The sequence below is a fragment of the Lolium perenne genome, chromosome 7 (assembly GCF_019359855.2).
Source record: "Lolium perenne isolate Kyuss_39 chromosome 7, Kyuss_2.0, whole genome shotgun sequence".
NCBI lineage: Eukaryota > Viridiplantae > Streptophyta > Magnoliopsida > Poales > Poaceae > Lolium > Lolium perenne.
The window spans coordinates 27,163,852-27,179,386 of record NC_067250.2 but is presented as its reverse complement, the minus strand read 5'-3'; the positions used below and the strand labels follow the sequence as shown (position 1 = coordinate 27,179,386).

At 42.6% G+C, this 15,535-nt stretch overlaps 1 protein-coding gene across 1 annotated transcript; it reads right to left on the bottom strand.

The window, feature by feature from the left end:
* Positions 1–526: 526 nt before the first annotated feature.
* LOC127313561 (beta-1,3-galactosyltransferase pvg3-like) lies at positions 527–1,571 on the bottom strand. The gene has a single exon (XM_051344044.2). It carries the CDS (start codon positions 1,542–1,544, stop codon positions 555–557), a length of 990 nt encoding a protein of 329 aa, XP_051200004.1. The 5' UTR covers positions 1,545–1,571; the 3' UTR covers positions 527–554.
* Positions 1,572–15,535: the final 13,964 nt, after the last annotated feature.

Here is a 15,535-nt window from a genome sequence, read left to right as displayed (position 1 = left end):
TACATAACTTATACCATCGAATTTTTATTTTAAAGAAGTTGCTAGCGGTATAATTTTTTATAACAAATAAGTTTTATTTTGCTAGTTAATTTACAGCTAAAATTTGGCTCAAATTTCGAGAGACCTTATACAATACTTAACGAAGGTAGTAGATTATATATACGCCGATCAAGTGAACACGTTTTGCCGTGAATACACCATTGGCTCTCTCGACCCTTTGCACCATTGGCTCTCTCGACCCTTTGAAACCACCTCTCGTTCACCATCCAAGAGAAGCAGGCCCGAAGAAGATGAAGGAGCCCCGCCGGGGTTCGGCCGGAGGAACTGAAACCTTCCAGATTAACTCGGGTAGCAATGTTCTTTCAACACCTCATCATTGGCTAATCACTCAATCACAGACAGCATTAGCATGAACAACCTTTAGCATGCTCAATTTAATTACTTCCGTACTTATTTATCCAAAAAGAATATTGACACGATTAGAATTAATTGAATATCCTCTTTTAAAATGCAAGAAGTCCCTCACATGACATCAGCGAGCAAGAAGGCAAGAACTAGCTAGAGTGGATCTTGTAGAACTTGGAGGACTTGAGGCCGGCGGTGAAGTTGAAGTATCTGAGCGCTTCCGCCCAGCGCGGGTTGTCCTTGAGGCGGTGCAGGGCGATGGTTTCCGGCACGAGCTCGTGGTTGCACTTGGTGACCGGCACCGAGAGGGGGTGATCATACATGGCGGGCTTGGCGTTGAACCTGTTCTTCCCCTTCCCGCCCAGACTCAGCCACTCGCCGGTCCTCCTGTCCTCGAACCCAACGGTGCGTCCCCTCGTCACATTCCTCGCGCTCGCAATCCAGTCCACCAGGTCCCACGACAGCGCGTACCCCATGCCGGACATGTACCCCCTCCTGTTCCTCGTGTCCATGCTGGCGCAGGGTATGAGGGCGCCGTAGTAGGTGTCCTGCCTCGGCATGGCCCCCAGCGACGCCGCGAGCTCCGGTAGCCGGAACAAGACGTCGTCGTCGGCCTTCATCACGTAGTCGTAGGGCGCGTCGGCGTAGAGGGAGGCCACGGCGGAGAAGAATGCGTGCGTCTTGCCACCGTCCATGTTCTCCCTGCAGCCGTCGAGAACGATGATGTCGCCGTGCATTAGGATCTCGAGCGGGACGAAGACCCGCTGGTCGTCCGTCTGGAGGCGGCAGAAGACGAAGCGGACGTCGATCTGCGCGGTGAGGGATGGGAGCTGCACGCCGTAGACCATGCGGAGGAGGTGGCGCCGCTCGTACAAGTCGGGGACGGTCAGGATGCCGATGAGGAGCCGGAAGTCCGGCTTGCGGGTGTACACCGCGCCGGCCGTCGCGGTGTTGGTGGCAGATGGTGGCGTGCTGCAGGAGCTAAGGAACGCCTGCAGCTCCAACTCCTTGGGGTAGACGAAGATGCAGATGAAGGCAAGGAAGAGGAGGGGGAGCAGGATGAGACCTTTGCTGGAGGTGGACAGCATGGGGTAGCCCGCGTGCTTCGTCCTCATCGCGTGCTTCGCGTTGTTGGTCATGGACAATGTGAGAAGATTGCTCGGCGCTCGCACTGACTGATTGATCTGGACTCTGGAGAGAAGAAGAAAAGCTAGTGTATGTGACCTGCGTGCGAGCGGGATCAATAAACCTTCTCGTTTGATAACTCACTGCGTGGTGGACTTGTGGGCGTAGGGGGAGCTTGGAATGCACGGTAAATGGACACGCTTTGCGTAAAGGTTGCGGGTAGAACGACCGCGTGGGAAGCCGGATCTTGGGGAAACATAGCCTCATGGAGTCAACCGTCGGCATTTGGCGCCTGCTTAGACTAGCTAACTGCCCGCGCGTTGCTGCGAAACACCTCACCATTCTATATTTATTTATCACGGGAGCCTACGCTCATAAGTTGATAATATTGCATTACTATAATATTTATATTGAAGTGCGTAAAATGCAAATAAATCCAACTCAATCAAAAGACCCCAATAGACCAGATATTTTCTTATGTATGTGGTTACCGAGACGGTTCACAAGCAATTTTTTGTAAATATTGGCCCGGAAAAAAAACGTGTACCCTGGCCGTCTGGCCCTATGAGATTTAAGGCGTGCTCATCTCGCTCCTACTCATATTTCTGCAGCACAAACTCATGGGTCTCTCCCACTATGTTTCCGTCAAGTTATCTTCACTTTTGTGAGCGACCTATGAGTGTGGTGACCTAAATGTGGCCATTCGAAGACATGGATTTTCTCTTTTTTCTTTGTTGACATGAATTTCAACCAACTCGATTTAGTTCAGTTATTGTAAAAATCGCATTAAAAAAAAGGGAGTTCCAAAACGTGTTCTAGACACAAGATTGCTTTGCCTAAGTTCAGGCTTGATGGTGTAGAGTGAGGAGAGACCAAAAAAACCCTAGGCTCCTCGCGTCGCGCCCGCGCGCGACCGAGGGCCTCCCCTGGCGGCGCCCTCCTCCTAGGCTCCTTCCCTCCCCTCCCCTCTCCTCGCCGTCTGTAATGTCCCAGGTTTAGAGACGATCGAGGGGTAGAAGTTAGAAAGGGATGTGCATTGCATCGTAAAATCTGGGGAAATTTCGCGCTTTTAAAAGAAAACTGCATCAAAGGGGGACAAGTTTCTCTCTCGACACCTTACAGGGTTAGGGTTTCGAGAGTGCGATAGACTTGGACCTAACTTCACTCAATTAGGGTTTTCGAGAAGAGAGGGGAATAGTGCATCTCAATTTAAGTTGCATGATTGAATTCAAGTAAGTATGTCTGAATTTTCAAAATTCAAACATCAATTGATTATGTCATAATTCAAATTGAGATAATTTATATTAAATAAATAGAAATTCAAGTATATAAATAGTACATCAAATATATAAAGCTCATTAAGGAAAACTTGAGCTTTATTGATAATCACACATGATACATTGTCAAATTACAATATCCATATGATTTATAAATATTACAACACATTTCTGGAATGAATAAATGAAATAAGAAAAAGGAAAATTACAAGGAATTTAAAGTTATGAATGCAAGACATCCTAATGTAGTTGTGCTTGTTGATCACACCTGCTTGGAAAATTTCTTGCAAAATAACTTGGTTATTTCCTATTTGAATATGGCATTCCATCTTTTGTTGTTTTTCTTGATCACAACTGCAAGGAAAAATTCTTGCAAAATTCGAAGATTTTCTTTATTATAGGATATTTTGTTGCCAAAAAACCAATCTAGGTCGGCCTAACTAATACGGGCCGACCTAACCAATACGGGCCGACCTAACCAGTATGGGTCGGACTCATAGTTTGGAAATGAAGAGAAAGTTGGTCGTGAGATGGTGGAGCATTAACCGAAGAGCATTAACCCACTCGTTGGAGAAACCGAAGAGACGGACCACTCATTTCTCCCATCGTGTTCTCTCTAGACAGAAGAAATCGAAGAGCAGTTCTAGGTCTTCCCCATTCCTCTTCCCTCCATCCTTCTACTTCTGATTCAACTTGTTCTTCTTCTTGTGGTGCTTTTGGTAATGTTTCTTCTTCTTCTTCTTCTTCTTCTTCTTCTTCTTCTTCTTCTTCTTCTTCTTGTGGTTCATCGTTTTCACTTTTGATTCAAACCAAATTTCCTCCGTTTCTTCTTCTTATTTACTTCATATGTTGCTTCTTCTTGTACTTTTTCCGAATCAACTTGTTCTAGTTCTTGTTCTTCTTCTTCTTCTTAGAGTCAAGTTAGATCTGTTTGATTATTCTTATCTGCATTGCCTTCGTTTTCACCACTATGCATGTTGGTTTGGATTTCATATTGCTGTTCTTGTTTCTTGTGTTTTGTAGCGTCTTATTCTTCAAGAGATTTGCGGATTTGCTTCAACAAAGTCAAGGTATTAGTAAACCACCAGGGGTACTAAGTTATGTCTTTGAAAAAAATAAACACATGAAAGCATAGCACGGAAATTTATGAGTTAGTGTTACTTAATTAGGTTTTGTTACTGCCATATGTAAGCATGTTACTTAGTTAGGGTTTGTTACTGCCACATGAAAGCATGTTACTTAGTTAGGGTTTGGTACTGCCACATGAAAGCATGTTGCAGTTGTTTACTTATTAGGGTTCAGTTTCCATTGCATGTTTCAAATGAAGTATATTCCTACTAGTGAAGTTTATATTGCAAGCAAGTTTCCTACTAATGCAGTATAAAGCAATACTATATATGTTGTTCATTTATTTTACAATGCCATCTATGTTGAAATCTGAATATGATGTTGATTCTGTTTGGAAATTCCATGAAAGCCGAACTGTAAATATGGTCTTGATTCTATTTACGATGCCATCTACGCTGAACTCTAAATTAGTTATCAATTTAATTTGTAATGCAATCTGTGTTAAGCTCTGAACATATTGTTGATTCAGTTTGCAATGACATCTATTCCAAACTCTAAATATGGTCTTTATTCGGTTTACGTTGCCATCTACCCTGAACTCTGAATATATGTGTTAAGCTCTGAACATGTTATTTGTAAACCACCAGGGTTACTAAGTTATGTATATGAAAAAAATAAACACGTGAAAGCATATCACGGTAATATATGAGTTAGTGTTACTTAGTTAGTGTGTATTCATACTAACGAATTGAAATGTTTTGAAGGGAAATATGGAAGGAGAAGCGTGCCCTGTCTGCAAGCAGCCGATCACCAACTGTCAATGTTCTAGCAGGCGTGCCTCAAGCTTCAAGATCATCATGCCAAGTACCTACTAAGAATATGTGGTTAGTAATCATAGCAATTGGTCACGGTCATCATGCCATCTACTAGCCTAATTGTTTCTTCATTTTTGGCAGCAATTGTTTGAACTGAAATATATTTTGCTTTCACATTTTTGTTAGACTATACCTTGTTATTTCAAGGAACAACTGTACAAGTACGCAGACAAGTGGTTGCATGGTCTGGTTAGAGGCCAGAGGTATGAATTTTACCTGGAGAAGAAGGAAACCTGCACTACTTTGTATGGACCATTTTGGTATTACTTTCTGAGGGCAGACTATATCGAGGTCGACGATGTTGTGACCTTTAAATCACCATCTTAGGATGACAAAGCTGACGATACTGATGTAGAAGATTCAGAAAAACTGGATTATGAAGAAAAGATTACTGCAAATGTGTTTGAAGTAATTGTAGCCAACCCTGACGGAGAAAATAAACCATATGAGATGAGGGATGGTATGTTCATGCTTTCAATTTGATACTCATGCTTTCAATTTGCTACTCCTTCCATTATAACAATTGCTTCTTTAATACTTGTATATAATTAGGTCTTGTACTATTTTTGCAGCCGCCCCATATGTCCCTGAGTCCCTTAAAGTCCCATTTTACAAGACTATTTACACAAACATGCACTCTGTTGGTGAGGCAGACCTGACAGCCATAACATTTCAAATGTTAAAGGATGTGAACAACCTTGCAAATGATGAGGAAGAAATTGCTGGCCTGCAGTACTTTGTACATAGAGTTGATCAATCTGACCTCTTTTTTAACCGCTTCGTAACTTCTTTCGGTAGAAAGCTCATCTTCTGAAATGAAGTTTAGCAAGACCTAATAAATGTGGTTTACCTTCGCAGATGATGCCATCCCACATCCTAACTGGTTACCAGTACCAACGTAGGGGCATAGCTATATACTCAAGCAGGGTTATGGATGATGAAATTTATGGAGAGTCTATTCTGCATCGTGGCAACCAGAACATGGTGGAATTTCAGATGAACCAAGACAAATGGACTATATCTGCACAGAAAACTACATTGATCGTGGTTCACTAATTCTTATGAGGGTTAATAAATGGGAGGACAACATTCACCTCTTTCTGGAGAAGATTGACGACTGAAGACATTCATCGGCCGTGTTATGGATTAGGTTGTAGGTTGCCGTTTATCTAGTACGATTGATTGTTGCTGTAGGTTGTTGTTTATCTCGTAATACTGTCGTTCTAGGTTGATGTTTATTTCTGTTATGAATGTTGCTTGCAAAAAGAATAGTATTATTATTTTGTAATGTGGTTGTACTGGTTGATGTAATATTGTGGTTTATGTGAGTTTATTATCAATCACTAGTTTATATTTGGGTTTAATTGTTTTTGCATAAACTACCCATGGAGATGTGTTGTTCATCACATCTACCTGGGTAAGTACTTGCAATATTTTGTCCATTGCATAATTCTGAAGCTTTTTGAATTGCAAAAATGTTTATTGTAGATGTTTTTTCATCAAATCTGATTGTGATGCAAACTGATGCCTTGTTTTATGTGAGCTTATCATCAATCACAAGTTGATTTAAGGTATTTAAAAAAACTGCATAAACTAGTCATGGAGATGTGTTGTTCATGATATATACCTGGGGTAAGTACTTGCAATATTTTGTCCCATAGATAATAGCTTTTTGAAATTGCAAAAAAGTTTGCTGCGGATGTTTTTCATCAAATCAGATTGTGATGCAAATATGATGCATAGTTTTATGTGAGCTTATCATCAGTCACAAGTTGATTTTTGGTATTTTTACAAAATGCATGAACTACCCAAGGAGATGTGTTGTTCAGCACATCTACCTGGTCAAGTACTTGCAATATTTTGTACCATGCATAATTATGAAGCTTTGTCAATTTGCAAAAATGATTGCTAAGTACTTGGCCTGCTCATATTTGCATGGTAAATAAAAGTGAAAAAAATACAGACGCCTAGGGTGTTTTTTTTGTAAAAATGACTGACGTGGAGGGACTATTTTGTTCAACTTAAAAATATATTGGGTTATTTCATAAAAGGTGCAAGTAAATAAAAATCACGGCAATACATCTTTTCGTTGTCTTCTTCTCTGCACGACTTTTTTATTCTCTTAGGGTTTCCCACCTTTCATCCCATCAACTCCGGATCTAAGAGAAGACCATATCAACACCGGGCCTAATCCAGGTTAGCGTCCTTCCTTCCCATCTTCCATCCCATCTTCCTCCAGTTCTATGCATCTGGTGTACCTTCCTTCGCATCTTAAATTTTCTAGATCTGGTCTACCTTTCTTTGATTTTGATTTGTTTTTTCAAGGCCTAAACCAGAAGGAGAAGCAGGGGTCATGGTGGCCACAAGGTGGTCTGTTACCTACACCACGATCGTCAATAGCCGTAAGAAGGCGAAGCACAAGGGCTTGATGGTCCTACGAGCCGAGGTGAGTCGCATCGTCCTGTATGACCAAGACGACTGTGTCCTCGATGTACGCCCTCTACATGCTGGGAAGCTGATCTATCACGGATCAGTGGTTCACTTCCCTTCCCACAAAGTTGATGTTGGCGAGCGCATCACGACCGGACAAGTAATTAACCACCAGGTAATTCATTTTTGTGTGTCTGTTTTATTGTTAATCATTAGCTGCAAAAAGTCCCATAATTGCGAATGAACATTGGTGTTCAGGTGGATAGGTGAGCACGTATCCATTTGCCGACGCGTGTCTAACAGCGTTAATTTGTTCGGAATCTTTTTCTGCCCGGCTTCCACGGTTCTACCGATCTCACCACGAGCTACTGCCCCCAAGCCCCAAGCATCCAAATCCTCTCGTTCTGCCCCTTCTTGTCCACATCCACTCCACCTCATCTCTCCACATCGCCGGCAGGTGAAGAAATCGGCAAGGCTCCCATGGAGCTAGCCGCACCATCTCCATAGTCCATAACCCCACTGCCTCCGGCGAGGTCCAGGCGACCTCACCACCGAGCTACCTGTGGTGCCGCACCACCGGTCCCAGCAGGCGCCGTTCCTACTCCGGCCGCGGGCTAAGGCGTCCCTGATCGCTGCTCCCCAACTCCCTCTCGCCTTCTGCTCCCCTAATCCCTCCTGCGCGCCATCCCGCATCATACGGGCTGTGGAGCGCCTCGTGCGGTGATACGTCTCCGACGTATCGATAATTTCTTATGTTCCATGCCACATTATTGATGTTATCTACATGTTTTATGCACACTTTATGTCATATTCGTGCATTTTCTGGAACTAACCTATTAACAAGATGCCGAAGTGCCAGTTGCTGTTTTCTGCTGTTTTTGGTTTCAGAAATCCTAGTAACAAAATATTCTCAGAATTGGACGAAATCAACGCCCAGGGGCCTATTTTGCCACGAAGCTTCCAGAAGTCCGAAGAGGAGACGAAGAGGGGCCACGAGGCGCCCAAACCATAGGGCGGCGCGGCCCCCCCTTGGCCGCGCGGCCCTGTGGTGTGGGGCCCCCTTGCCGCCTCTTGACCTGCCCTTCCACCTACAAATAGCCTCCGTCGCGAAACCCCCAGTACCGAGAGCCACGATACGGAAAACCTTCCAGAGACGCCGCCGCCGCCGATCCCATCTCGGGGGATCCAGGAGATCGCCTCCGGCACCCTGCCGGAGAGGGGAATCATCTCCCGGAGGACTCTACGCCGCCATGGTCGCCTCCGGTGTGATGTGTGAGTAGTCTACCCCTGGACTATGGGTCCATAGCAGTAGCTAGATGGTTGTCTTCTCCCCATTGTGCTATCATTGTCGGATCTTGTGAGCTGCCTAACATGATCAAGATCATCTATCTGTAATTCTATATGTTGCGTTTGTTGGGATCCGATGAATAGAGAATACTTGTTATGTTGATTATCAAAGTTATATCTATGTGTTGTTTATGATCTTGCATGCTCTCCGTTACTAGTAGATGCTCTGGCCAAGTAGATGCTTGTAACTCCAAGAGGGAGTATTTATGCTCGATAGTGGGTTCATGCTGCATTGACACAGGACAATGTGAGAAAGTTCTAAGGTTGTGTTGTGCTGTTGCCACTAGGGATAAAACATTGATGCTATGTCTAAGGATGTAGTTGTTGATTACATTACGCACCATACTTAATGCAATTGTCTGTTGCTTTGCAACTTAATACTGGAGGGGGTTCGGATGATAACCTGAAGGTGGACTTTTTAGGCATAGATGCAGTTGGATGGCGGTCTATGTACTTTGTCGTAATGCCCAATTAAATCTCACTATACTCATCATGATATGTATGTGCATGGTCATGCCCTCTTTATTTGTCAATTGCCCAACTGTAATTTGTTCACCCAACATGCTGTTTATCTTATGGGAGAGACACCTCTAGTGAACTGTGGACCCCGGTCCAATTCTCTTTACTGAAATACAATCTACTTCAATACTTGTTCTACTGTTTTCTGCAAACAATCATCTTCCACACAATACGGTTAATCCTTTGTTACAGCAAGCCGGTGAGATTGACAACCTCACTGTTTCGTTGGGGCAAAGTACTTTGGTTGTGTTGTGCAGGTTCCACGTTGGCGCCGGAATCTCTGGTGTTGCGCCGCACTACATCCCGCCGCCATCAACCTTCAACGTGCTTCTTGGCTCCTACTGGTTCGATAACCTTGGTTTCATACTGAGGGAAACTTGCCGCTGTACGCATCACACCTTCCTCTTGGGGTTCCCAACGGATGCGTGTTGAACGCGTATCAAGCAGCTTTTTCTGGCGCCGTTGCTGGGGAGATCAAGACACGCTGCAAGGGGAGTCTCCACTTCTCAATCTCTTTACTTTGTTTTTGTCTTGCTTAGTTTTATTTACTACTTTATTTGCTGCACTAAATCAAAATACAAAAAAAATAGTTGCTAGTTTTACTTGCTATCTTGTTTGCTATATCAAAAACACAAAAAAATTAGTTACTTGCATTTACTTTATCTAGTTTGCTTTATTTACTATCTTGCACTCTATATTAAAAATACAAAAAAATAGTTACTTTTGTTACCATGTCTAGCTCTGAACCTGTTACTTCTTCGCCTGAAGAATTAGTCTTCACTTTCAAACAAGGGGATGAGGAGAGTTTTAAGGATGCTTGGTCTAGAATTTTTACTTCTTATCGTAAAACCGAACCTCAAATGACTCTAAGTTTGCTCCTTAGTAATTTTTATTTTGGTCTTATGGTTCGCTATAGATATGCTTTGGATACTTTAGTGGGAGGAGATTTCCTTCATTGCAATGGGGATCAAGCTTTTAATGCCATAAAGAAGTTGGTTGCATCACATGATTCAGCTAATAACTTTGATTCAGCCCTCACTAGCATATATAGTAGATTAAACAATCTCGAGATAAGTACATCTCGCTTGGATGATAACTATTGCCATGTTCGTAATCGTCTTGAACAAGTTTTAGTGAACTCTAAACTTTCATTGTGGGATCCTACTGTTAAAATTGTTATCGGTGATCGAACTCTTCATGCCTACTGTGATATTATGTCCGAATTTTGCCTTATGCCTGAGAACATTTATAAATCTTTGAAACTTTGGGGAGTCGAGGAAGGAGGAGAAGAAATAACTTTCATTGATAACTCTGTTATAATTCCTAAGGGAATAGCTGCAGGTGTGCATACAACCATTCTTGGAAGAACAATATCCATTGATTATCTTGTTATTGAATGTGTAGGGACAGGAAAAATCACACTCGGAAGATCCCTGCTGAAACTATTGGGAGCAGTCATTGATGTGGGAGAAGGCACTCTGAAATTCACCTCTATACCGGGGGGAAATCATATATTTCCTAAACCAAAGGGAAAGAAAAACAATAAGAAAGGTAAGGGTAAAGCCCAAGGTAAGGTTGACACACCACCTCTCGATAATACCTGATACACACTTTCTGCGCCTAGCTGAAAGGCGTTAAAGAAAAGCGCTTGTGGGAGACAACCCATGTTTTTACCTACAGTACTTTGTTTTTATTTTGTGTCTTGGAAGTTGTTTACTACTGTAGCAACCTCTCCTTATCTTAGTTTAGTGTTTCGTTGTGCCAAGTAAAGTCTTTGATAGTAAAGTAAGTACTAGATTTGGATTACTGCGCAGTTCCAGATTTCTTTGCTGTCACGAATCTGGGTTTACCTCCCTGTAGGTAGCTCAGAAAATTAAGCCAATTTACGTGCATGATCCTCAGATATGTACGCAACTTTCATTCAATTTGGGCATTTTCATTTGAGCAAGTCTGGTGCCATTTTAAAATTCGTCAATACAAACTGTTCTGTTTTGACAGATTCTGCCTTTTATTTCGCATTGCCTCTTTTGCTATGTTGGATGAATTTATTTGATCCATTAATGTCCAGTAGCTTTATGCAATGTCCAGAAGTGTTAAGAATGATTGTGTCACCTCTGAATATGTTAATTTTTATTGTGCACTAACCCTCTAATGAGTTGTTTCGAGTTTGGTGTGGAGGAAGTTTTCAAGGATCAAGAGAAGAGTATGATGCAACATGATCAAGGAGAGTGAAAGCTCTAAGCTTGGGGATGCCCCGGTGGTTCACCCCTGCATATATCAAGAAGACTCAAGCGTCTAAGCTTGGGGATGCCCAAGGCATCCCCTTCTTCATCGACAACATTATCAGGTTCCTCCCCTGAAACTATATTTTTATTCCATCACATCTTATGTGCTTGTCTTGGAGCGTCGGTTTGTTTTTGTTTTTGTTTTGTTTGAATAAAATGGATCCTAGCATTCACTTTATGGGAGAGAGACACGCTCCGCTGTAGCATATGGACAAGTATGTCCTTGGTTTCTACTCATAGTATTCATGGCGAAGTTTCTCCTTCGTTAAATTGTTATATGGTTGGAATTGGAAAATGATACATGTAGTAATTGCTATTAATGTCTTGGGTAATGTGATACTTGGCAATTGTTGTGCTCATGATTAAGCTCTTGCATCATATGCTTTGCACCCATTAATGAAGAAATACATAGAGCATGCTAAAATTTGGTTTGCATATTTGGTCTCTCTAAGGTCTAGATAATTTCTAGTATTGAGTTTGAACAACAAGGAAGACGGTGTAGAGTCTTATAATGTTTTCAATATGTCTTTTATGTGAGTTTTGCTGCACCGGTTCATCCTTGTGTTTGTTTCAAATAGCCTTGCTAGCCTAAACCTTGTATCGAGAGGGAATACTTCTCATGCATCCAAAATACTTGAGCCAACCACTATGCCATTTGTGTCCACCATACCTACCTACTACATGGTATTTCCCGCCATTCCAAAGTAAATTGCTTGAGTGCTACCTTTAAAATTCCATCATTCACCTTTGCAATATATAGCTCATGGGACAAATAGCTTAAAAACTATTGTGGTATTGAATATGTAATTATGCACTTTATCTCTTATTAAGTTGCTTGTTGTGCGATAACCATGTTCACTGGGGACGCCATCAACTATTCTTTGTTGAATTTCATGTGAGTTGCTATGCATGTTCGTCTTGTCTGAAGTAAGAGAGATCTACCACCTTATGGTTAAGCATGCATATTGTTAGAGAAGAGCATTGGGCCGCTAACTAAAGCCATGATCCATGGTGGAAGTTTCAGTTTTGGACATATATCCTCAATCTCAAATGAGAAAATTATTAATTGTTGTTACATGCTTATGCATAAAAGAGGAGTCCATTATCTGTTGTCTATGTTGTCCCGGTATGGATGTCTAAGTTGAGAATAATCAATAGCGAGAAATCCAATGCGAGCTTTCTCCTTAGACCTTTGTACAAAGTGCATAGAGGTACCCCTTTGTGACACTTGGTAAAAACATGTGCATTGTGATGATCCGGTAGTCCAAGCTAATTAGGACAAGGTGTGGGCACTATTAGTACACTATGCATGAGGCTTGCAACTTATAAGATATAATTTACATGATACATATGCTTTATTACTACCGTTGACAAAATTGTTTCATGTTTTCAAAATCAAAGCTCTAGCACAAATATAGCAATCGATGCTTTTCCTCTATGGAGGACCATTCTTTTACTTTCATGTTGAGTCAGTTCACCTATTTCTCTCCACCTCAAGAAGCAAACACTTGTGTGAACTGTGCATTGATTCCTACATACTTGCTTATTGCACTTATTATATTACTCTATGTTGACAATATCCATGAGATATATATGTTATGAGTTGAAAGCAACCGCTGAAACTTAATCTTCTTTTGTGTTGCTTCAATGCCTTTACTTTGAATTATTGCTTTATGAGTTAACTCTTATGCAAGACTTATTGATGCTTGTCTTGAAGTGTTATTCATGAAAAGTCTTTGCTTTATGATTCACTTGTTTACTCATGTCATATACATTGTTTTGATCGCTGCATTCACTACATATGCTTTACAAATAGTATGATCAAGATTATGATGGCATGTCACTCCAGAAATTATCTGTGTTATCGTTTTACCTGCTCGGGACGAGCAGAACTAAGCTTGGGGATGCTGATACGTCTCCGACGTATCGATAATTTCTTATGTTCCATGCCACATTATTGATGTTATCTACATGTTTTATGCACACTTTATGTCATATTCGTGAATTTTCTGGAACTAACCTATTAACAAGATGCCGAAGTGCCAGTTGCTGTTTTCTGCTGTTTTTGGTTTCAGAAATCCTAGTAACAAAATATTCTCGGAATTGGACGAAATCAACGCCCAGGGGTCTATTTTGCCACGAAGCTTCCAGAAGTCCGAAGAGGAGACGAAGAGGGGCCACGAGGCGCCCAAACCATAGGGCGGCGCGGCCCCCCCCTTGGCCGCGCGGCCCTGTGGTGTGGGGCCCCCGTGCCGCCTCTTGACCTGCCCTTCCGCCTACAAATAGCCTCCGTCGCGAAACCCCGGTGCGAGAGCTACGATACGGAAAACCTTCCAGAGACGCCGCCGCCGCCGATCCCATCTCGGGGGATCCAGGAGATCGCCTCCGGCACCCTGCCGGAGAGGGGAATCATCTCTCGGAGGACTCTACGCCGCCATGGTCGCCTCCGGTGTGATGTGTGAGTAGTCTACCCCTGGACTATGGGTCCATAGCAGTAGCTAGATGGTTGTCTTCTCCCCATTGTGCTATCATTGTCGGATCTTGTGAGCTACCTAACATGATCAAGATCATCTATCTGTAATTCTATATGTTGCGTTTGTTGGGATCCGATGAATAGAGAATACTTGTTATGTTGATTATCAAAGTTATATCTATGTGTTGTTTATGATCTTGCATGCTCTCCGTTACTAGTAGATGCTCTGGCCAAGTAGATGCTTGTAACTCCAAGAGGGAGTATTTATGCTCGATAGTGGGTTCATGCCTGCATTGACACAGGACAAAGGATGTAAAAGTTCTAAGGTTGTGTTGTGTTGTTGCCACTAGGGATAAAACATTGATGCTATGTCTAAGGATGTAGTTGTTGATTACATTACGCACCATACTTAATGCAATTGTCTGTTGCTTTGCAACTTAATACTGGAGGGGGTTCGGATGATAACCTGAAGGTGGACTTTTTAGGCATAGATGCAGTTGGATGGCGGTCTATGTACTTTGTCGTAATGCCCAATTAAATCTCACTATACTCATCATGATATGTATGTGCATGGTCATGCCCTCTTTATTTGTCAATTGCCCAACTGTAATTTGTTCACCCAACATGTTGTTTATCTTATGGGAGAGACACCTCTAGTGAACTGTGGACCCCGGTCCAATTCTCTTTACTGAAATACAATCTACTGCAATACTTGTTCTACTGTTTTCTGCAAACAATCATCTTCCACACAATACGGTTAATCCTTTGTTACAGCAAGCCGGTGAGATTGACAACCTCACTGTTTCGTTGGGGCAAAGTACTTTGGTTGTGTTGTGCAGGTTCCACGTTGGCGCCGGAATCTCTGGTGTTGCGCCGCACTACATCCCGCCGCCATCAACCTTCAACGTGCTTCTTGGCTCCTACTGGTTCGATAACCTTGGTTTCATACTGAGGGAAACTTGCCGCTGTACGCATCACACCTTCCTCTTGGGGTTCCCAACGGACGCGTGTTGAACGCGTATCATGCGGCTCCCAGCGGTGAACCAGTAGGGAAGATATGAGGTTGCAAGGAGCAGCGTTGTAGATCTTGAACCATGAAGTGTTGCAGCGCGGGAGAGGAACGAAAGCAGCTGCTCAACGACCGCGACGTGCGCAGGTGGCTGCCCGGAGGTCCGGCAGTCGAGCTTGGTGAGGGTGTGGTAGTCGAGCTTGGGGATTGACTTATCAGCTGATTTTGGTCTTCCATCTTTCTGACAGAAATTTTGGGGACAACGCTAAGAGCCTGGGCTTGGAGAAGCAGATGTTGTGGGCGGCCAGCAAATGCACATGGTCCTTGCTAGCCTGGGTTCGTGCTTTGTTTGTCCTCCAATTGAATGTTTGGGTCAACTAGAAGATTGGTATACAACTATTTTTGATGGATTGTTTGATACTTGAAACACCGTTGTTCAGAGTTTCAGTTACCAATTTTGAACTTGTAATTTGTAGCTTAATCTGGTTTTGGTAAATTGACCATATGCATGATTGTATTTGTTGGCTAATCACCAATGGGAACCAATAAAATTCAATACAGTTTCTAAATTTTGGAAAGACTCCTGGAGTTTCTCGTCCGCGGAGCGCATGATCTCAACTTTGGTTGTTCAGTCGGTAATAGTATGTACATCAATCTGTATTAGTACTGTACTATTTTCTTTTTCCAGATTGTTAGTCAATAGCAGCAGTACTTACGGAGGC

Bases quoted from the DNA above. Each gene is read 5' to 3' on its own strand.
- LOC127313561 (XM_051344044.2), bottom strand. From the start codon at position 1,544: ATGACCAACAACGCGAAGCACGCGATGAGGACGAAGCACGCGGGCTAC.